This window comes from Myxine glutinosa, chromosome 9 (genome assembly GCF_964187855.1).
Source record: "Myxine glutinosa chromosome 9, kmMyxGlut1.1, whole genome shotgun sequence".
Taxonomy (NCBI): Eukaryota; Metazoa; Chordata; class Myxini; order Myxiniformes; family Myxinidae; genus Myxine; species Myxine glutinosa.
Window position 1 is genome coordinate 92,158,556 of NC_136269.1, and position 24,834 is coordinate 92,183,389.

A 24,834-nucleotide genomic window follows, 5' to 3' on the forward strand; every position below is an offset into this window, starting at 1 on the left:
CTTGTAATATGCATTGCCATACCACTTTTAATATCACCACACAGCTCTTTTTCACGGCAATAGCTGAGTTTTTGACAAAACAAATATCACCTGTATGTAATAATAAGACTAAATATGTGTAGTAATTTTTTTTTTAGCAGGTTTAGAATATATCACCCCATATCGCGAATGTACATGTATATCTAATCCGACACACTTAGACACAAAATGGCGTCCAAATTTGAGTTGACACAACTCTCTATATACAGGGACTCTAGTGTGGTTGTGTGTGTGGTTGTGTGTGGTTGTGTGTGTGGTTGGTTGATTTTGTATTATATATATTTTTATTTATTAAGGTTTGAATTATAAATGAAGTTGAAATGAATTAAATTAAATATGAAAGTGATCTTTCTTGTCACTGTGCCTCAGTTTTTTATGTTGCAGTTTTATACTATCAGCATATAAGTGTGATTGTGCCCCCCTTCCCGTTACAGTGAGCAGAGTGAATGTCCAGATGACCGACAATAACTTAGTTTTATCATGGGTGCTTTATAATCAACTGTTTTACACTCCATTAATAATCAGGAAAATAGAACTTTTTTTTTAGGTAAATAAATGTATCGTTCGTTCGTTCGTTCGTGTGGGTGCAACTTCAATCAAGATTGGTGCTTTAATGTATGAAAAATAGTGGCAATGACGATATTGTTCGTTTAGATTAAAGAAAAAAGAAACAAATAATAGCCGGCGAAGCCGGTGTTGTGAATGAACGCGTACGTATTACGTTGAAAAGCCAGATTTTTCTGGATCCCTTGAGAATTTCGAAGCTTTGACGCACCAAATCGCTCAATGGAGGCCGCCATCTTGCGGATGCGGAAGTATGCATATTAAAATTGCGAAAAAGTTCAATGGAAGTTTCTTTCACCCGTATTTGTTTGATTCACATTGTTATGCACATCTAATTTGTAACTAAAATACTTTAAGACCAACCTCCTTCCCCGGGCCCACATGGGCCCTGGTTATCTTCAACGAAAATCGTCACCAATTACCGGAACCAATGAGATTCGAGCATTTGAAAAAATATTTCCAAAAAGCTTTTTACCACATTTCGGACGCTGAAAACGGCGTCAAATATTCTAAAATTGACGAAGAATTATTTTTTAGAAATCTTGCGGCCGTAGGGAATAGATTTTCACGGCCGGAAATATCCGAAGTTGAGACGGAATTCACCGAATTAATCAGGAAGGAAATTTTATAAATATTAATCTCATCCAGAATGCAAATGGTGTCATTTTGAACTAGGTACGGTACCTACTACACCTACCTACCACCAACTACCTAACCGACTGATGCCATAGTGATGGGTAAAATAGTGGCAAGAGGCTTTGGCTTCGCCGGCTCATTGCGGCTTTGCAGTCAGGTACTAGTAGCCGGCGAAGCCGGTGTTGTCAATAACCGCGTACGTATTATGTCGAAAACCAGATTATGCCTTGGCTTGAGAATTCCGAAGCTCAATGGAGGCCGCCATCTTGCGGATGCGGAAGTATGCATCACAAATTGAAAAACGTTCAATAGGAGTTTCTTTCACCCGTCTTTGTTTGATTCACATTCTTATGCACCTCCAATTTATTATTAAAATACTTTAAGACCAACCTCGGCCCGCACGGGCCTGGTTATATTCAACGAAAAGCGTCACCAAACACCGGAACCAACGAGATTCAAGCATTTGAAAAAATATTTCTAAAACCAAATCACGCAATGGAGGCCGCCATCGACCGGATGCGGAAGTTTGCATAAAACAATTGCGAAAAAGTTCATTAGGAGTTTGTTTCACCCGTCTTTCTTTGATTCACAATCTAATGCACCTCTAATTTGTAATTAAAATACGTTAAGACCAACCTCGTTATCTTCAACGAAAATCGTCACCAAACACCGGAACCAATGAGATTCGAGCATTTGAAAAATATTTTTAAAAAGCTTATTACGCGTTTCGGACGCTGAAAACGGCGTCAAATATTCTAAAATTGACGAAGAATTATTTTTTAGAAATCTCGTGGCCGTAGGGGATAGTTTTTCATGGCCAGAAATACGGTATAAGCTGTTTACATAAAGAAAGAAAGCTCGGTTTGATTAACGACAGTCACACATTGCCGTTGAAACGGCGCTATCGTCTGACCTGTCGGCACTGATCTTACTGCAAGCTAACTTCTTCTGGTGGAGGAAGCTGCCGTGCCCGGAGAGAACCAGCCCTGACAGTGACTGAAATTAGAAGACGACACACATACTGTGAAAACGTATGTTAAGCCCAGTTAAAATTTCTTAAAATAGGCCTTAAGCTAGCACATCGTATAGTTACTTCCTTCAGCTTCTTGTGACATTTATTGTATGTAGGTATTGGGGAGGACTGTCTGCTCTTCTCTTTTACCAAGTCTTACCAGGTACAGTACCTACACCGACCTACTATCAACTACCTAACCTACTGATGCCATCGTGATGGGTAAAATAGTGGCAAGAGGCTTTGGCTTCGACGGCTCATTGCAGCTTTGCAGTCGGGTACTAGTATCCGGCTAAGCCGGTGTTGTCAATAAACGCGTACGTATTATGTCGAAAACCAGATTATGCCTTGGCTTGAGAATTCCGAAGCTCAATGGAGGCCGCCATCTTGCGGATGCGGAAGTATGCATAACAAATTGAAAAACGTTCAATAGGAGTTTGTTTCACCCGTCGTTGTTTGATTCACAATCTTATGCACCTCTAATTTGTAATTAAAATACTTTAAGACCAACCTCGGCCCGCACGGGCCTGGTTATCTTCAACGAAAATCGTCACCAAACACTGGAACCAATGAGATTCGAGCATTTGAAAAAATATTTCTAAAACCAAATCACTCAATGGAGGCCGCCATCGACCGGATGCGGAAGTTTGCATAAAACAATTGCGAAAAAGTTCAATAGGAGTTTGTTTCACCCGTCTTTGTTTGATTCACAATCTCATGCACCTCTAATTTGTAATTAAAATACGTTAAGACCAACCTCGTTATCTTCAACGAAAATCGTCACCAAACACCGGAGCCAATGAGATTCGAGCATTTGAAAAAATATTTCTAAAACCAAATCACTCAATGGAGGCCGCCTTCGACCGGATGCGGAAGTTTGCATAAAACAATTGCTGAAAAGTTCAATAGGAGTTTGTTTCACCTGTCTTTGTTTGATTCACAATCTAATGCACCTCTAATTTGTAATTAAAATACGTTAAGACCAACCTCGTTATCTTCAACGAAAATCGTCACCAAACACCGGAACCAATGAGATTCGAGCATTTGAAAAATATTTTAAAAAAAGCTTATTACGCGTTTCGGAGGGTGAAAACGGCGTCAAATATTCTAAAATTGACGAAGAATTATTTTTTAGAAATCTCGCGGCCGTCGGGAATAGTTTTTCACGGCCGGAAATATCCGAAGTTGAGACGGAATTCACCGAATTAATCAAGAAGTAAATTTTATCAATTTTAATCTCATCCAGAATGCAAATGGTGTCATTTTGAACTAGGTACGGTACCTACTACACCTACCTACTACCAACTACCTAACCGACTGATGCCATGGTGATGGGTAAAATAGTGGCAAGATGCTTTGGCTTCGCCGGCTCTTTGCGGCTTTGCAGTCGAATACTAGTAGCCGGCGAAGCCGGTGTTGTCAATGAACGCGTACGTATTATGTTGAAAAAACAGATTATGCTGGATCCTTTGAGAATTCCAAGCTTTGACGCACCAAATCGCTCAATGGAGGCCGCCATCTTGCGGATGCGGAAGTATGCATAAAAAATTGAGAAAAGGTTCAATAGGAGTTTGTTTCACCTGTCTTTGTTTGATTCACAATGTTATGCACCTCTAATTTGTAATTAAAATACTTTAAGGTCAACCTCGGTCCCCGGGCCCGCACGGGCCCTGGTTATCTTCAACGAAAATCGTCACCAAACACCGGAACCAATGAGATTCGAGCATTTGAAAAAATATTTCAAAAACCAAATCGCTCAATGGAGGCCGCCATCTTGCGGATGCGGAAGTGTGCATAAAAAATTGCGAAAAAGTTCAATAGGAGTTTGTTTCACCCGTATTTTTTTGATTCACCATCTTATGCACCTCTAATTTGTAATTAAAATACTTTCAGACCAACCTCGTTCCCCGGGCCCACACGGGCCCTGATTAGGCCAAAAAAATATATATTTACGGTCTCTGTTCAGCGCGCGCGTCGATTTTGCCCCTGCGCGTCAACATTTTTTTTTTCCATCGGAACGTACAACAGCGCGCGCCGTCTATATATATATAGCAAATGATCAATTATAGAGCACATTAAACATAAACAATGCCGCACAATTTGCGCGCCTCGCGGGAATTGCGCTGCCGGCTCATAACACATGTACTGTATGTTAAAAATGGCGGCGTGGTGAAAACTAGGACAAACATTGCGAGTCAAATTAGTTCTTTTGTGGTCTAAATATGCCGCTTATTTCTGTATCTCTTGTTTGTGGAGTGAAAACTCTTCGACCTTTCGGCATTGTATCGTGTGATGGCTCGGCTCGTCTTCTTTACGTGTACGAATCGGTGTGGGATGGGACTCTGGCCTCCGGCAGTGCTGATCAATTTGTTCTGGACCCAGAACACGCTGGATCGAAGGTCACTGCGATGGTTGTATCGTCCCCCGGCGGATTTTTCCAAGCTATCCCCCTTACGGAACAAGTTAGTGACTGTCTGGAATTCGGGAAGTATTTTAAATTCGTGGTAGACATGCCAGTTGTTCAAAAGAGGGCCGCGGTGACTAATGCTTTTGAACTCATGATGCAGTCTGCCAAAGGAAAATGCCTGCCGCGTCCTCGAGACACGACACAAAAAAATGCGAAGTTCGAACTTTACAACTCCATCCTAACGTGCTTGCGTGCCGGTGACCTCGGTTGGAGGAGGGAATACCTACACCTTGGAGAACATTTTGTGGGGGTTCTCTGCGATACACTTTGGATGTTAGACCCCCATAGACCAACCCTGCAACAGCAGATGTGTGGAGTTCCTCACATTTTTGACTCTTTTACGGGATTTAATGACCCCAGAAAACATAAGCACTTTCCACAGGGACTCAACCATGATGAATTAGTGACACTATCACAGCAGCTCTTCAACATTTTCGAACAGGTATGAACATCATGATCAAAATCACTATCCTATAAATCCCTAGCTATATATTATGATTTGCCAATACCTGATTCACTGTCTGCTCTAGCGACGTGAGTCAGGTATGCAGAATGAACTGGTGTGAATGGTTCGAGGGTGCAGATTCTGTGTTAATTTTTTATATTGATTTATTTTCAGCCATGGTTGCAAAAGGATGAATGGAGAGAGATGTTTTGTGGTTTGTGGCTGTCATGCTGCGAGGACATTCAGAAATGCTCTGTGTTGATGACAAACATAAAGTGAAAGTTGGTGAACCTGGACACCCAGTTGCCGCAGTCGAGAGGGGCAAGAAAGTTCTGATAGGCCTAAAACAGTCCTTTGAGGTGTCGGACCATGGATTTACCAAGATGACCTTGACAACTAGTGTAGTCCTTCAGATTGACATTCCAGAGACTATAGAGGGCAGTTTTTACCAGGGTCAAGTCTACACTGCCTTGAAGGATTCAGTTTTCCAGTCCTCCTCACCTAACCCTTATGCCATGCCACAGAGATGATAAAGATTATTAATGGTGGTGAAGAACCATTGAAGGAAGTGATGTTCTTGTATTCTGATGGTGGTCCAGACCACAGAGTAAACTACCTCTCGGTACAGCTGTCACTCATTACATTATTCCTTCAGGGTGATTTTGATGCCGTCATTGCAGTACAAACACCACCTGGCCATTCCTGGAAAAATCCATGTGAGCAAATCATGTCGATTTTGAATTTAGCTCTGCAGGCTGTTGGAGTCATGCGCCACGAAATGTCACCAGAAATGGAGGCTTTGCTAGCCAAGTGCAATAGTGTTACAGACATCCGTACAGCTGCCACAAAGGACCCAGCCCTCAATGACTCACTGTCTGATAGCCTCCAGGACACCATCTGCCTGATATCATCCCTGTTCCGCCAGTTAAAGTTGAAGGACGTTCCCTTTAAATCTTTTAGTCCTGCCACTCGTGATGAAATGGATGCCCATCATGACCATGTCCACCAGATCGATGCAGATCTGCCCCCAAAAGCCACCATGAAAGTCCTAAACAAATCAGATAGTCTGAAGAACTTTTTTGACAAGCACTGCCAAGTCAGACACGACAGTTTCTGTGTCAAGAAGTGTTCTGATCCTGGATGTCAATTCCACAAAGCCCCAAGACTGCCAGAAGCTGAGTTTGAAAAGCTCCATCACCTTCCCGATCCCATCATGGCTGCTGATGGACTCCACTACAAGGGGTTTACTGAAGTGTATGGAACTCCGACAACTGAACGTGACCGCCCATCACTCAAAGAAGGACAAAAGACAGCCCATGGACTACCCTTTAATCCATCCGCACAAATGTCAGCACGTGTCAAAAGAACAGTTTCTTGTCAGGAGTGTGATAAACCTAGGGCACTGCATGCAGCACGAAAGCTAAAACAGGAGCAACTAGATCAGCTGGATGCTGCCCTGAGTCAAGTTGACTACACTTGTGGGACAGACCTTGAAGACTTTGCGCCACATGATTTAGATCCCGAGGGAGAGCATATTTTGAAGAAAGTGTTTGTGAGGAAGGACTTGCAATGTGTTCAGCCAGTTGAGGTGACCTACTATTCTTCTGGGGTGTTCGCAGCAGTCTGTTGTCATTGTGCATCGGGAGATGATTTGCTGAGTGGACCTCAAGCTCAGGACATATACCCAATATGTCACACCTGCAAAGCTACTCCAACGAAGTCAACCATTTTGAAAAGAAAAAGGAAGTTTATAAACTTCTCATATTTGACTAATAGTCAAATAGAAAGAAGTCTTTGAAGCAAAATATTTGTTGGTATTTGCAGTGATGGGGAGGAATGGTTTCTAGCCTTTTCGACTTGCTTGCTGCAGAAAAATTAAGACTTTGTATTGATACATGTACTTCAAATGAACATGATGAAGGAACAATAGGCCTCTCTTGCATTTTTTTCATTTATGCATCACTCCCGTCAGTATTTTAATTTTCACCACTACTTGCTTACAAGATCTGCATCTTTTTGCATGTATAAGTTTTGTCATGCACAGAATTTTTACCTGGTATCTATATTATAATAGCCGTAGGTGATATAGCTTACTTACTCGGTTAGCTTACTTACTTACTACTTACTCGTAGGTAGGTACTCGTAGGTACTTACTCGTAGGTAAGTTATAGCTTACTTACTCGTAGGCTTACTCGGTTTGCAGAGTAGCTCCACCCATAGCTCCACCCATTCTGGGAGAGGCTTCATATAAACAAATATCCTCCATTTTATTAACTCGCATAGCTTTGAGGCCTGTTTTGTAGGCCCGTGGTGTCTTGCTCTCTCTCCCAGTTTTATTTCAAATCAAATTCGATATATCATTTCATTTTTCACAGTCGCTAACATAGTTTTAGACTCAGTTGAAAATAAACGGGAAGAGAATCCGATGAAAGTTGCCGTTTATAGAACGAAATGAATTCTCAAAGGCCTGTAACTTCAAGGCCATTGAGTCTCTCTCACGCCTTTATCTCCAATCTAACTCACCATATGATTTCATTTTTATCGATGGTTTTGGACTCGGTGTCAGCAATAATTGAGAACATTCCACACACGCGGGAAAATGCAGAGATATATTTTTTAAAATCGCGTCATGGTGTATCATACACCGCCCAACATGACACTGACGGCAACGTGTCGACATATATTAAAAATTCGCTTTTGCTTTTCCGTTAAGATATATTACTTTTTCGTTTGATGACAGTCATCACAAAAACGTCAACAATGATGCTGACATATATTTCTTCGTTTTTATTTCATTCAACATTATTATCCGGAAGTAAAATATGTTTCAGGAAATTACTGAGAGATATTTCTTCGTTTTTTAAAATTAGTTATGTGCGCATACACTTTAAATAGGTTTATTTGAAATCTTAAATTTTCCACAATATAATTTACTTGCCATTTATCATTTGATGATTACGAGACACTTCCTCTTGAGGATTGTGACAATTCATGCGCTGCGTGGAAACTTCTATTTCCAAAATGAATGAGACGATCGATGAAGAACGCAGACTTGAACAGGATGTAGCAAGAAAACGAATGAGACGGGCGAACGAGTCCATCGACGAACGTCAATGCAAACCTGAACATGATGGAGCAAGAAAAAGAACGAGACGGGAGAAAAACGAGAGAAACGAGACGGGGAAAAGCCGATTGGAGAGGCGAGTGAGGAGCGATTGGAGAGGAGAGTGAGGAGCGATTGGAGGGGAGTGTGAGGCGCGATTGGAGAGGAGTGTGAGGCGCGATTGGAGAGGAGTGTGAGGCGCGATTGGAGAGGAGTGTGAGGCGCTATTGGAGAGGAGTGTGAGGCGCGATTGGAGAGGAGTGTGAGGCGCGATTGGAGAGGAGTGTGAGGCGCGATTGGAGAGGAGTGTGAGGCGCGATTGTAGAGGAGTGTGAGGGATTGGAGAGGAGTGTGAGGGATTGGAGAGGTGAGGGATTGGAGAGGAGAGGAGTGTGAGGGATTGGAGAGGAGTGTGAGGGATTGGAGAGGAGTGTGAGGGATTGGAGAGGTGAGGGATTGGAGAGGAGAGGAATGTGAGGGATTGGAGAGGAGATGAGTGCTCGGTGGAGAGAGGAGAGTGTCAGGTGGAGAGAGGAGAGTGTCAGGTGGAGAGAGGAGAGTGTCAGGTGGAGAGGAGTGAGGGGTCACATATTATGTGAAATAAATAAATTGTGTTCATTACACCATTTCTGGATCTGATGAATTGCCAGTAACCATTTTGTAAAAATGAATGTGCAGCATCTAACTCAATATGTCGAAATGTCACACACGTCCATGCCCGTGGGATTCCCACGGTGACCCCACTAGTAAAGCTATATTTTCATACTTGCTTTTCCATCTGCACACTTGTGAACGTGTATTGAAAAACGTTGTTCACATCTGATCCATATTTCAAACTGACTTTGATCGATACCTAGTTTGTACTGACTATTTTCATACAGTCCTCCTAAATAGGGATCAGTGCTGGTGGTCTAAGTCACCCAGCATGATCAACAATACATCACAGGTGAGGGGTATTGGGTATCTTGAAAATGCTGCTACCTTGCCTACTTGTAGAAATAGTACAACAAGGTATTCACACCATGTTTGTATTAAAAAAAAAACACTCGTTTACCAACCATGCAAGTCAGTCTATAATATGCTTGAAGAACTGAATGATTTTCAGAATAAATACGTTTTAAAATAACTTATTAAGCTTGTGTTCGTTATTTACAAAAAGGCCTACCAGTCCCATTGGCTGTCTTTAATTTATCTCTGGGCGGCGCCACAGCAGATGAGGAGGACCGCAAGGCATGAGGACACAAAAAAACACCTTTATATGTGCAGTCCATGCTTTTCAAAAAAAAAAAGAAAAAAAAAAAGAACCGCATCGCCGCATCAATTCTGGAACTTTGGTCTGACCAGAGACCAGCAATATATTTTCTTCGGCCTTATCTTCAACGAAAATCGTCACCAATTACCGGAACTAATGAGATTCGAGCATTTAAAAAAATATTTCAAAAAAGCTTTTTACCACATTTCGGACGCTGAAAACGGCGTCAAATATTCTAAAATTTACGAAGAATTATTTTTTAGAAATCTCGCGGCCGTAGGGGATAGTTTTCACGGCCGGAAATATCCGAAGTTGAGACGGAATTCACCGAATTAATCAAGAAGGGAATTTTATAAATGTTAATTTCATCCAGAATGCAAATGGTGTCATTTTGAACTAGGTACGGTACCTACTACGCCTGCATACTAACAACTACCTAACCGACTGATGCCATAGTGATGGGTAAAATAGTGGCAAGAGGCTTTGGCTTCGCCGGCTCATTGCGGCTTTGCAGTCGGGTACTAGTAGCCGGTGAAGCCGGTGTTGTCAATGAACGCCTACGTATTATGTTGAAAAGCCAGATTTTGCTGGATCCTTTGAGAATTTCGAAGATTTGAAGCACCAAATCGCTCCATGGAGGCCGACATCTTGCGGATGCGGAAGTATGCATAAACAATTGCGAAAAAGTTCAATAGAGGCTTTGGCTTCGCCGGCTCATTGCGGCTTTGCAGTAGGGTCATATTAAAAATCAACTTTAAACGGCCACTCATTCTTCGACACCAAAGCGTTAGTGTGCACATCCGTCTACTTGTGCCCCCCAAAAACATGGCGGGCGGGTCTCCATGGTGGCACGGCCGGGTTCTGTACACGGCAAAGCGAGTGCACCCTCTAGTCTATAATATAACTCTATGTGTGCTCCATAGGCCTACGATCGGCCTCTGATGTGGATTTTAAGACTGAATCAACATGTCTTCGATCATAAATTACTTTTTGAAGAAACAAAGGTACATTGTGATTACAACTCAAGCAAAGGAAAGCAGGTAATGCCTGTTTCGTTCGGGGCGATTATACACCGCCCAAAGAAAATGCGTTTCATAGCTACAGGAAATAAAATCGTGAAATCTTTATTGAAATTTTTTTCCCCGTGTGTGTGTATATGTGTGTCTATGTGTGTGTCTATGTGTGTGTGTGTGTGTGTGTGTGTGTGTGTGTGTGTGTGTGTGTGTGTGTGTGTGTGTGTGTGTGTGTGTGTGTATAAATATGTGTAGGCCTATACGGGTGGGCCAAAAGTAACCATACATAGGGAAAATAAACACTTTTATGAAATTACTCCAATAACGTAACGTTTGCCGATTAACCTCTCCATTGACGTAAAAATTGGCTTCATCGGTAAACAAGATCCCAGATGAGAAGTTTGCGTCGTCGTTCAATTTGCTTTTTTTTTTTTTTTTTGTATACTGAATCGAGGCTCGTGAAAGAGCTGACATTTACTTCACAAACAAATCAACCAGACAAACAAAATATATAAAAAGAGGGAGCGGAAGACAAGAGAAGGGGAAGCACACAACCACTTGAGGGCACACAACATTTAAGAGCAGGGAGATGTGTGGGAGGGAGAGGGCTTGGGGGGAGGGGGGTGGCAGAAGTATCAAACACAAGGACACCAAGGACTTCCAGGACAGAAGTTGGTATTTCAAAAAAGTGGAATTGGGGTGAAATTAGCGGGGATAGAAAAGATCAATGTTTTGGATGGGGGAAGATAAGAGATGGTGGTGAACATCTGTTTTAAAGACCTGGAGGGTGGAGTGGGATTGAAGAGAGTGAGGGAGTTTGTTCCAGAGGCGGGAGAAAAGAGGAATGAAGGAGTGAAGGTGAGCAGAGAGTCTTGATTTTGGCAGTTTAACCATAAGAGGGTTGCAGGCAGATCTTGTGCGACCTGTAGGAATATTTGCTGGACAGAGCCCAGAGAGAGCTGGGGGGGCAAGGCCAGAGAGGAGTCGGTAGAAGACGGAAAGACCACCAACCTGCCTGCGGTGAGTGAGTGAGAGGCCCTTGGAGTTAGCTTCATCGCGGGAGATTCCAATGATTCTGAATGCTTTGGTTTCAACAGCGTGAAGACAAGCTAGGTGTGAGGCAGGTGCACCAGCCCAGAGGGGAGAGCAGTATTCCATTGAGCTGCGGATGAAAGCCTTGTATGTGGTGAGGAGCTCAGGTGTGCCAAGGAAGGACTTCGCACGATGGAGGATGCCCAGTCGGCGACTGGCTTTGGAGGCCAGATTTGAAATGTGGTTTTCCCAGGAAAGATCATGGCAGATAGTGAGACCCAAAAGCTTGAGTGACAGAACTTCTTGGAGAGGATTATTCAGAAAGTGGATGGGACGGTTGTCCAGTCGGTCTTTTCAGAGAGACATCGTAAGAGTGTGAGATTTGTCAGGATTGAAAGACATGTTCTACTTGTATGCCCAGTCTGTGATTTTGTCCAGGTCTGCAGAGAGTGAGGAGGCTGCAGACTGCCGATCTGAGGGATGAAGAATGGAGTGACAGAGAGTAGAGTCATCAGCAAAGAGATAGAGAGGATTTTCAAGAGAGTCAGAGAGATCATTGATGAAGACCAGAAAAAGCACAGGGCCCAGAACACTGCCTTGGGGAACTCCAGCCTGAACAGGAAGAGGAGATGAGAGAAATCCATTCAGGGCCACACGTTGACTACGACTAGAGAGGAAGTCCGCCAGCCATGCATGGATTTCTCCATGGATACCAAAAGAGGAGAGTTTGGTGAGCAGAGCGGGGTGCCAGACCGTATCGAAGGCACGTGATATGTCAAGGGAGACAGCTCTAATTTCCTGTTTGGCATTGAGGACCTCCATCCATTGTTGAGAAAGCAGAAGCAGCATGTCCAGAGTAGAGTGACCTGGTCTGAAACCAAATTGATGATCAGAGATCAAGCCATTGGAGAAGAGGAAAGATTTCATATCTGAAGCAATGATGGATTCCATGACTTTGCTGATATAATTGGGAGAAGGCTGATTGGTCTGTAGTTGCTGGGATCTATTTTTGCACCTTTTTTGTGCAAAGCGGTGATGTTGGCAGATTTCCAAGCAGATGGCAGATGACCTTGAGCAAAAGAGAGGGTGAAGAGAACAGAGAGAGGGAGTGAAAGAGCGGAAGAACAGGATTTTAGGACCCGTGGGCTGATGCCGTCAGGTCCAGTTGCAGAATCAGAGTCGAGGGTTGACAGAAACTTTTCCACCTTGTCAGGAGGAAAGGACACAGAGTCCAGGAGCAGCTGGGTACGACTGGGTACGGTGGGTACAGAGAGGGATGGGTTTGGGACACAAGATTTAGAGGCAAACACAGAGTTGAGGCATTCAGCTTTTTCACATGCGGAATCAGCCGTGTGGCCATTTGAGGTGAGGGAGGGGATGGAGGGGGAACAGACACCAGAAACAGATTTGACCAGACGCCACCAGGATTTGGAAGAGGGAGACAGATAAGAGAGTTCTGTCCTGAGAACGGAGAGATATTGTTTCCTGGCTCTCCTGAGGGTGGACACACACTTGTTTCGGGCTTTGTGAAAGGAAATGAGATTTCCTTCCGTTGGATTTGCTTTCCAGGAGACGAAAGCAAGTTGTTTCTGGGCAATAGCCTCACCACAAGAATCTGTGTACCATGGATGGGAGGAAAGGTATGACAACTGAAGACGAGATGGGATAAATCTGTGCATGAGAGAGAGCAATTTACTTTGGAAGAATTCCCAGGATGAGTTGATGTCAGAGGCGGTAGAGATGGGAGACCAGTCCAGATGATTGATGGCTGCTTGAAGACCGTGCCAGTTGGCCTGAGTGAAATGCCAGACTCGTCGACACTGAGGAGGCTCTCTGAGAATGGTCAGAGAGATGTCCACTTTAACAAGCACATGATCAGATGAGCCGATTGGAGCAGAAGAAGAGCAGCAGACATTTTCAGGGAAGTTTGTCATCACCAAGTCCAGAAGAGAAGATGCTCCGTTGACTGAGATCCGGGTCGGGAAATTGACAGATTGTGTCAGTCCCAGTGAGTCACAGAAATCCTTTGCTGAAGAGCCATGGCTGGTGAGAGAGGAACCCACACCCAGCCAACTGGCATGGTGACAATTGAAATCACCACATATGAGGAAGAGAGAGTTGGGATGGGTAGATAGAAGTTGGTCCATATTATCAGACAGCGAGATGTAGATGGAGTCATCACTGTTTGGTGGACGGTACAACACACATATGAACAAAAGGTGGGAGCGAAGGGGAAGCCGTAGCCAAAGGTATTCCTGGGGGTGAGGTGGAGAGAGGGCAGTGCAGGGCGAGTGAGGAAGAGAGTTTTTTTTATAAAGATAGCAACTCCCCCTCCAGGACGAGGCTCAGGTCTATCATACCGGAGGAGGGAGTAACCTGGTAGAGATACCAAGGAATCAGAGACATCATGAAGGAGGAAAGATTCTGTTAAGCAGATAACGTCTGGTTTATCAGAAGCAACCTGTATGGAGAGATCATTCAAGTTTGAGCGAAGGCCCCGGATGTTTGAGGTCCATACTGTTAAAGAAGAGGAAGGGGGAGCATCGGATACAGAACAGGGGTGGGGGGGGGGGGGGGGGAGCAGTAGGGTAAGATGTGGAAGAGGAGGAAGAGGTAGGGAGAGCTGTTGAAGGTGTGTCAGAGATTTCAGAATAGCTTGGAGAAAGGGAAGAATGGGGCGGACAAAAGGTTTGATGGTGATTGGGTGAGGTGCAGTGAGGTGTTATTTGAGGAGGGGGAAGAGTGAGGCAGAAGGTTGAGGGAGATGAAGGTGAAAGTTGGAAGGGGGAAGAAGCGGGGAGGACGCTTTGAGGAGGAGGGGTGAGAGGGGAGTCTAGGAGGGGAAGAGTGAGGGAGGGTCTCGGAGGGGAGGGGTGTGGGGGGAGTTTAGGAGGGAAGGGGCAAGGGGGGAGATCTGAAAGGGATGGGTGATGGGGAAGATTTGGAGGGGAGGGGCAAGGGGGAAGATTTGAAAGGGATGGGTGATGGGGAAGATTTGGAGGGGAGGAGCAAGGGGGAATATTTGAAAGAGATGGGTGATGGGGAAGATTTGGAGGGGAGGGGCAAGGGGGTGGATTTGGAGGGGAGGGGTGATGGGCAAGTTTTGAAGGGGAGGGGTGATGGGGAAGTTTTTGAAGGAAGGGGTGATGGGGAAGTTTTGGAGGGAAGGGGTGATGGGGAAGATTTGGAGGGGAGGGGTGAGATTGGATTTTAGAAAGTGTACGATTAATGGGAAACGAACATTTATTGCAAAATAAGTTTCTTGAGACCTTCAAATCAAAAATACATTTGAGGACGCTGAAGGATGGGTGGAGTTCTGGAGAGTTTAGGGAATGGATGAAAGAGGCACTGTAACTGTAAGAGATGGAATTTTTTTTTGGAATGAATAGATTTGGTGAGCAAGTCGAAAGCATCCTTTTATAGAAGAAGAAGAAAAAGGTGTTATAGTATATGACAGAATACAGTTCTTCAGGGGACAGTTGAAACATTTTTTAACGACGTGAACACGTGATCACGAACAACGTGGTCGAAACACCAACGAGCAAATAAGAACGAACAACGGATAAGAACAGAGAAGGGATTTTTTTTATTTTTTTTATTTTTTTATTTTTTAGTTGAGATGAAAACAGAGACAGAGACCGAACGTGAAACGTGAAAAATAGAGAACGAAAGTAATTGCGAGCGCAATCGAAGAACCGCTGAGACAGAAACAAAGCCTCAAGCCAAGGTCAGACACGGTAGCCTACTAGTACTACACTAGGCGTCAGTACTACACTGACACGATAGCGTCAGTACTACACTGACACACTGTACTTCACGTCAGTATTACACTGACACACTGTACTAGTACTACAGACACGGTAGCCTACTAGTACTACACTAGGCGTCAGAGTACACGACACGAACTAACCGACGATTCTGTACACAGGTATGAAAAACCAACACCAAGAATACTATTAAAGACACACCAATAGTTACGCACACCGTAAGAAAGATACAGTTTCGACAAAACACAATTGTAAAGTTACTTAACTTCGAAAGCGTGCGCGCATGGACAGCTTTGAAGAGACGTGACATGACATGACGAGAAGAGACGTGAAGAGACTTTGAAGAGATTTAAAACGTTAGACAAGTGGTCGATGTTCGGGGAAGTTAGGGGGAGAAGAGAAACTCTAAGAAATAAGCAATACAGCAAAGGAAATAACTTAAATTCACAGAACACCTATGGGGGTAGGGAAGCCGAGAGAAACCAGGCCGCGCACGCGGTGAGACAGAAAATGTTTAAATTATACAAAAGTTTGCAAGAATTGCAAATCAACACCAACTGGAAAACACCCTGCAACACATGCACAATAAAAAACGAGTAGAAATTGACGAAAACACGAATGGAAAAAATACTTTAACTTTTGCTGCCGTCCAGTGGTCGAAAGACGCTTCCTTGCTCCAGGGACCGGAAACGGAAGTGCTTAATACACATTCACAAAATTCCATCCGTCTATCCGGGTCGTCTTCACTCAGATGCTGCGCCATATGCAATTTGTATGGATGCCATTTGTTTGCTTTCAAAATGCACCTGATACTCGATCTGCTGACACCGCTTTCTGCAGACAACCGTCGTGTACTTTTTAGGGGACTCCGTGTAAGCTTTGTTAGTATTCTGTCCGCTGTATCTTCATCTGTGGCTATACGTCTGCGACCACTTTTAAAAACCCTATGTATGGCTACTTATGGCCCACCCTGTATGTGCATATATATGTGGATGTATGTGTATGTGTGTATGTGTGTGTGTGTGTCTGTGAATAAGAGAGACAGAATTGTGAGGAACAGAAATGAAAAAACGAGGTGTGTGTGTGTGTGTGTGTATGTGTATGTGTGTATGTGTGTATGTGTGTATGTGTGTATGTATGTGTGTGTGGGTGTACGTGTGTGTGTGTGTGTGTGTGTGTGTGTGTGTGTGTGTGTGTGTGTGTGTGTGTGTGAGACCCACTCCCCCGTGTGTGTGTGTGTGTGTGTGTGTGTATGTGTGTATGTGTGTATGTGTGTATGTATGTGTGTGTGGGTGTACGTGTGTGTGTGTGTGTGTGTGTGTGTGTGTGTGTGTGTGTGTGACCCACTCCCCCGTGTGTGTGTGATCCACTCCCTGGTGCAGTGTGCGTGATGTGGGAGGGATGGGGGGAGGAGGGAGAAGATTTGAGCTCTTGAAGTCACATTTTATGTGAGAATGTAATAACACATTTCAAACTGTATTTCCCATGTGCATGCACACGCATTCACATGTTATCAGAAGTAAATACATTGTGTAGATTACATCATTTGTGGATCTGATAAATTGGCAGCAACCATTTTGTAAAACTGAAGGTGCAGCAACTAAATGAAGATGTCCAAATGTCACACACGTCCATGCCCGTGGGATTCCCACGGGTGACCCCAATAGTATGTAAATAATTGCTCCAGTCAATAAAAGTAGAGATGCCACTTCTGGCAAAAAACATTTTGGATTTTATGCTTTTTTTCATAATTCTGGGTTTTTTTCTTCCAAATGTCGGAAAAGTCACGCGCCGAGGTAGTATAGGCAGTTAAACGGCAACAGCAACCATGTTGTCCTTTCGGATTAATACATACCGCACTTTGCGGCAAATTATGGCATTATTAATCAACAAAGGAAAATGCCGTTTTGAACACACATGCCGCATTGTGGAGGTTCTTTTTATTTATTGTAGCAGCTATTTTTTTGCCATTTTACAACCAACAGCATCTCTACAATTAAGGTATGTATACCTATCATGTATACCTACCTACCACATCACTCAAATATCACGTATGGACATCACAATGTTATTCTTTTTAAATAAAAAATAAAATTGGAGGGACACAGTATTATACTGTAGATCCAAAGATCACATCGATTAATTCCACAAAATAATGATTATTGAATGTGGATGATTATGAAGTGTATATTTTCAAGATGTTTTTAGCATGATTTCAATGAGTGGTTATTAAAAGACTATTTACATTAGATTACATTCTACATACATTTTGTTTTTTTCTCAAAACTTTTCTTACTTGCGATGATATTAAAACTGTGTACGTAACTTGAAGCTTCTGCTACACAGTTCTTCCAAATGTAACAAGACTGTCGTTTAACGTACACGGTTTGGTAACCCAAACCTCCATCAATGCCCTGAACACTAAAAATGGTCATGCCTTCACCAGCCTTATTCTGGGCCTGGGTACTTAAGGGACTTGGTGAGAATTCTCACAGGTGTTGTGGAAGAGTGGTCTGTAACATCTCCTTCATCCCCAGTGTGCAAGAAAGAAAGATCTACCAAAATGGTAAGCACGTCTCTGGCAGAGGCAGCTCAAAAGTTTTCCTGTGATTAGCTCTTTTAACACCCATGCTGAGCATGCTTGTTGGCAGGATAGAGACCTATGAAGAGTGATTACCGATCTGAACTAACATGGAAAAAAATGATGAAATTCCAACATTTTTGTGGGAGATTCACCGGTAAGAAAATCTTTGTAATTCGCTGCTCCTTGGTATATACATTAAGGAGGCGGAACGTTTTCTCGTGGAATTATGGCCAATCGACATTTGTTTTGACATTTCTAAAATTTGTTGTTTCTTTCTAAAAAAAAAAAAAAAAATTGTTTCTAAAATTTGTTGTTTCTTTCTAAAAAATAATATTTGTTTCTAAAATTTGTTGCTTCTTTCTAAAAAAAAAAGTTTCTAAAATTTGTTGTTTCTTTCTACAAACTCTTTGTTTATAAAATTTGTTGTTTCTTTCTAAAAAGATTGTTTCTAAAATTTGTTGTTTCTTTCTTTAAAAATGTAGTTTCTAAAATTTGTTTCTTTCTAAAAAAAATGTAGTTTCTAAAATTTGTTGTTTCTTTCTACAAACTTTTTGTTTCTAAAATTTGTTGTTTCTTTCTAAAAAGATTGTTTCTAAAATTTGTTGTTTCTTTCTAAAAAAAATGTAGTTTCTAAAATTTGTTGTTTCTTTCTCCAAACTTTTTGTTTCTAAAATTTGTTGTTTCTTTCTAAAAAGATTGTTTCTAAAATTTGTTGTTTCTTTCTAAAAAATGTAGTTTCAAAAATTTGTTGTCTTTCTAAAAAAAAATGTAGTTTCTAAAATTTGTTGTTTCTTTCTACAAACTTTTTGTTTCTAAAATTTGTTTTCTTTCTAAAAAAAAAAGTTTCTAAAATTTGTTGTTTTTATCTAAAAGAAAAAAAAAGGTTTTTAAAATCTCAAAAATATATATTCTAAAATTCTGATATTGTTGAAAAGCACTCGAAACTTGTGTGCTTTGAAATGAATACTGTCGCGTTGAGTCGCCCGCTTTCAAAATTCCAGGTCGACATTACCGAAGCCTCAGTCGAACACACGAGGCATAACAAAGTTCCAGTTTATTTCCCTCGCACTTTCGGCCAGCTCCCATCGCGGCTCGGTCCTTTTGGGGTCTTCCCACAAGCGGTCAAGTGACAGTTGCTAACACAGCGCTTTCGCAGCCATTCCCTGCATTCCCTTGCACCGACGCAGCAGATTTCCCAAAATACTCTCGCAGAGGTTGGCCAAACGCGGGAGCATGGCAGATATGTCCTCGAGCAGATGTTTGTAGCACCCCGTAAGATTATGAGCGATCTGCTGTGCCGGAGGATTAAGCCAAAACACTATAGTTAGTAATGCAAACTCACGCGAGAAGGTTCCGGTGACAACCACGTGTGTTTTCACTGCTTGTCTCAACATACCTGCAATGAATTATCTTTAAAAGTTTCTTAAAACTTAATATTATCTTTAAAAAGTTATTATTTTCTTTTTATAATCCTGTGTAAATCTCACGTGCTTGAAAATTCATGGGTAGAACCATCGTAACCACGTTGAACTCTCAATAACCACTCAATAAATTAACAAATACTTCAAGAAATGGAAAGTATGGCTTATTCCCTTCCTCCTGATGACTCCATCCTTGCTCTTTACCTTTTTATGCTTCCTTCTGATGACTCCAATGCAGTATTTGGTTTTCTGTTTCATTCAATATTTCTGTAGTTATAGGCTGGCAGGATGGCATAGAGGTAAGTTATAGGCTGGCACGATGGCACCGTGGGATCTTTAACGTCCACCAACTATTACCGGCAGACAGGACACCCAGCTTAACGTCCATCCGTGGATGTTAAGCCATCTAGATAGCCTCTACGAGCTATCTAGCCTGGGTTCGAATCCCGACCCAGCTATAAACTGCCATCCTGGTGTTGCACAGGCAGGATGATTTGTCAACGTGTGCGTGCCATCCCACAGATGGACGTTAAACTGGGTGTCCTGTCTGCCGGTAATAGTTGATGGACGTTAAAGATCCCACGGTGCCCTACGCCATGAGTACGTGAGCTATCTCCAGCATCTTGGCCAAATTACAAATTCTGACCCTGACTATTGCTGGAAACGCAATGGCAAACCACACAGTATAAAGTATAATGTAACCTTGCAAATAAACTGCAGAATGTGATGTATGAGATCGGATCAGATATGTATAGTTATTGGGCTAGCAGGAGAGTTTACAGGTATACAGTCACGTGAAAATGGAAGTACACCCCATGTAAAGTTTTGACTTTTTCAACATATTTCAACATACAGATATTTGATCTTCATTTCAACAATATTGATAGATAAAGATGATATAATATAACAAATATCATGAAACATTTACATTTTGTAGTCCATTGTATAATTTAAATAAACATAAATGCTAATTTTGCATGTGGAAAAAGTAAGTACACCCCTGGCTCTATTAGGTGGTATTGCCCCCTTTGGCAGAAACAACCTCAAGTAGGCGTTTCTTATAACTGTCTACCAGTCTCTGACATCGACTGGGAGAAATTTTCCCCCCCTCCTCCATGCAGAATTCTTTCAGCTGTGCGATGTTTGAGGGGTTTCTTGCATGCACAGCTCGTTTCAAATCCCCCCACAATATCTCAATGGGATTTAGATCCGGGCTTTGACTTGGCCATTCCAGAACCCTCTATTTCTTTCTTTTCAGCCATTCCTTGGTGGATTTACTGGTATGTTTAGGGTCATTGTCATGTTGCAAGGTCCATCCTCGGTTGAGCTTCAACTTTCCGACAGATGGCCTCACATTATCCTCAAGCACCCTCTGGTACAATGAAGAATTCATAGTGGATTATATGATGGTGAGCTGCCCAGGCCCTGATGTAGCAAAGCTGCCCCAAACCATAATATTTCCACCACCATGCTTTACAGTTGGTATCAGGTTCTTGTGGTCAAATGCTGTCTTTGGTTTTCGCCAAACATGTCTTCTGGTACTGTGGCCAAATAGCTCTACCTTTGACTCATCTGTCCAGAGCACATTGTTCCAGAAGTGCTGGTCTTTGCCTTGGTGTTCATTGGCATCCTTTAGTCTTGCCCTGATGTTCTTTCTGGACAGCAACGGTTTCCTTCTCGCACACCTCCCATGTAGATCAAATTTGTGCAGCCTCTTTCTTATGGTAGACTCGTGCACTTTGACATCAACAGTGGCAAGAGCTACCTGTAGGTCCTGTTACGTGGTCCCCTCAGTGCATACCAGGTCTCGGTGACCCCCGGACCGTGAGAGGACCTTCGCCAGCAAATAGTATTATATAGGCGCATTCGCCACGCAATCCATAGGAATTTCACCCAGGCGACAACTGATGTGCAAGTATATATTTCCAATGGTAATGATACCAAACACTTTCAAAGACACAACCACGGAGATTTTCCCCGAGCAATCAACAATACACAACCAGGCACAATCAATATTACAACCATGTGAACTCATCTACACAAACTCTAAGATGGCCATCTTAATCTTATACATTCCTCACGTGAGCCCCACTCCTGACTCCCTCCGTGGTCAATGTCTCTCCTCTCCGCACACGGGCGGTTGAACGAGCCCCGGGCGGACGTGCTCTAAACGTGCCGTCTCGGACTGGGGCCGCGGCTGCAGCGCACCTCCTTGCCAAGCCACGGGGCAAACCCAGCGCGGCGTCCAACGTGCGCGAGGCCCCAAGTGCGGACCCGTACGCGTCTTGGTAGACGGGGCCAAAACCCAGCGCGGCTTTCGACGCGAGCGAGGCCCAACGTGCGGACCCGTACGCGTCTTTGTAGACGGGGCAAACTGTCCCGGACGCTTGGTTTCGTGCACGAACTCACGGTGACTGGACGTGTCAAAAGGTATTTACCGCCCAGGTAACTCCTCTCGCCAGACGTTTCGCAACGGCGCGGTTTCCGCGCAGCGTAAGGTCGATTCCACCTTCTCGTCGTCGCGGGGCGAGGAAAAAGAAGCACCGTCCTTTTCTCTCCTCGTGTCTTTTCTTCTTCCGTTTCCGGCCACTTCCGTTTCCGGCCACTGGTTCCGAAGGGCTCCTGACCCTCCCATCACAACAACCCTTAATATAATACACACGGATAAGCAACCTGAATGGTAATTTACATACATTCACCTAAATATGTAACAGTCCCATGATGACATTCTGGGGTTCTTAGAGACTTATTTCAGCATCTTGTGGTCTGCTCTCAGGCTGAACTTGCTGGGGCGGCCTGGCCTGAACAAGTTGGCAGTTGTTTGGCATCTTCTCCACTTGTAGATGATCTTCCGGACAGTCGAATGTTTGATTTCAAATTGTTTGGAGATCTTTTTAAATCCCTTCCCAGACTCGTAGGCATCTATAACCTTCTTTCTGAAGGCTTCAGAGAGCTCTTTTGATCTAGGCATGGTGATGCCGCACACTTCAACAACAAAGAGCAAACCAAACGAAATGTCTGAGGTTTAAATAAGACAGGTTCCTCCAAGATCCTCTCTAACGATGTTCTAATCATTTGCACCTGAGCTGGTGCACCTGATTCTAATTTTAGTTATTTGAAGTAGTGATAAATGTGGAGGTGTACTTACTTTTTCCACATGCGAAATTTGCATTTATGTTTATTTAAATTATACAATGGACTACAAAATGTAAATGTTTCATGATATTTGTTGTATTATATCACCTTTATCTGTCAATATTGTTGAAATGAAGATCAAATAGCTGTATGTTGAAATATGTTGAAAAAGTCAAAACTTTACATGGGGTGTACTTACTTTTTCACGTGACTGTATGTGTGGTCACTTTAAATTGTCTAGTCTGGGTTCGAATCCCAACCCAGCTATAAGCTGTCATCCAGGTGTTTCACATGCATCAGGACCCGTCTTCCAGCACTGAGGGTGTTGATGGAAATTAAACTTTCAAAAAGAGTAGGCGAGTTATCCCCAGCATCCTGGCAAAATTGCAAATTCCTGCCCTGACTAGAAGGCAATGGCAAACCACCCCAAAACAGCCTTGTCAAGAGTGCTTGGGCAGCATGACCAGGGATAGGGTTAGGGGGCACTGAGATCCAGCACGGGCCCCGGGGCAAACAACTTCGCACCCACCCTCTTTCTCTCTTTAAAAACTTTTTTGAAGACCTGTATGTAAAAAGAAATCCGAAATTAAGACAGCAACGAGTTCATAAACAAACAAAAAAAATCACAGCAGCAGCCATTTACAGCTCACAGTATAAGTGTAAAAAAGTGCAGAAAAGTAAATAAAGTATTGTCGTGTTCCCGGGATTAAGATCCCCTAGGGACAAATGGCCGATCAGCTTACCTCCGAGGCATTCAGTCAGACTATGGCGGATCTTCTTCACACGCGAGGGAACGGAGAGTGACGATGCTTACCTGCACGGATGGTTTTCCGAATACCGAGAGATAAACGGGACAGGGCAAGGAATTAAAATGCAACAATACCGGGTTTAATAAAAGAAATGCAGGTAACAAAAAATGCACTGTAAAATCTAATTCCTAATTGGGGCGCCCCCCATATTGACTCGTATACAACACAAGGGGAGAAATCAATGACATTAATAAAATTTTCGTGCAGTTTGTCTGCTTAGTACTCAGCTTTGAGTGGCCCTTGAACCCCGGCCGTCCTCGAACGGGTCCCCGAGTCCACGTGCGGGAAAACATGCCCTCTGCGCGAAGTCCGTTCTCCTGCTAGCCGCCGAATGTGAAGTGAGCAGGCCCTCATTCCGTCCTCATCCCAAGCTCCACCAAGCACTGAGGTCTCTCAGGCACACACAGCCGTCACGAAGCCAGCACCAACGAATCAGGGAAAGGATGCGTCTGCTCCTCCATGCAGCCAGGGACAGAGCAAGCACCCGAATGCCACCGCCAAGAGCGAGCACAAACTGCGACCGCATGCAACGATAACCCAGCGCAAGAGAGAGAAAATGGCCATCCTCAGCCTTTTTGTTCCCCGGTTTCGAACGTCATCTGATGATGTCCGCGCGTGCTCCAATCAAAGAGTCCATCTTGCCTTGACCAATCATCACCTCTCGTCTGCCCCTGTGATGACTTAGCTGGTGGCATCATTGGCAGTGTGCAATGTCCAAATCCAGTGGCTTTATTTAATGTTTATAATTACGCGCCGATCGCTTGGCTGGTAGTGTGTGTAGTGTAGTGTCATAAGGAAAAAGGGAAAAACCACAGAGGCAAGTACACACAGGGAATTATTCCTTAAACCCTAACTAATTAACATAGCTCCACCCCTCACCACGTAGACAAATATACGACCTTACGCGACATCCAGCCTAACGGATTCCCTCCTGAGTTACATGGAGGTTCTTCTTCTTCGTCGCGACATTCGGAGCACACTACCCGATACATTCCTACCTGGCCCTAAGGTATTTCATTGGTACCCCCACAAACTTAACAGTATTTTGTCGAAGTACTGATAAACTAAAGGAGTTTGAAAGTGCCAAGAAGACACTTTATTGTGTCTAGTTGATACGATACGCAGTATTCTTCATTGTTCAAGTATATAATTTAATTGAAATAAAATAAAAGCTTCTCAACAGGAGATTAGAAAGCATATGATTACCATCATGGGAAACAAGGTGAGGCTGATACCTAACCATTACTGAACCAACGACACACACACACACACACACACACACACACACACACACACACACACACACACACGCACACACACGGAAATAAACAAGAAGGCATCAGGCAGTAGCCTGACAGGTATGACGAAAATCGAGAAAAACAATAGTTGATTTATTAATTGATTAATTGTATAGTTAAAATTATTAAAATTATATCTTAATCAATTGGCAAATAGCATATCAAAACCACCACTGCTTCATCCGAATCTGTAACTTTTTGAAAATTAATTAAGTATTGAATTGAAACATTAAATAATTAATTGATTAATTAATTAA

The 24,834-nt window shown here is 43.2% G+C and overlaps 1 protein-coding gene across 1 annotated transcript in view; it reads left to right on the forward strand.

The window, feature by feature from the left end:
* Positions 1 to 17,769: 17,769 nt before the first annotated feature.
* LOC137435225 (troponin C, skeletal muscle) overlaps positions 17,770 to 24,834 on the forward strand; it is a 55,128-nt gene continuing 48,063 nt past the window's right edge. The window contains exon 1 of the mRNA XM_068128826.2: positions 17,770 to 17,896. Within this exon, the coding sequence (XP_067984927.1) occupies positions 17,894 to 17,896 (3 nt within the window). The 5' untranslated portion in view covers positions 17,770 to 17,893. The remainder of the gene's footprint in view (positions 17,897 to 24,834) is intronic.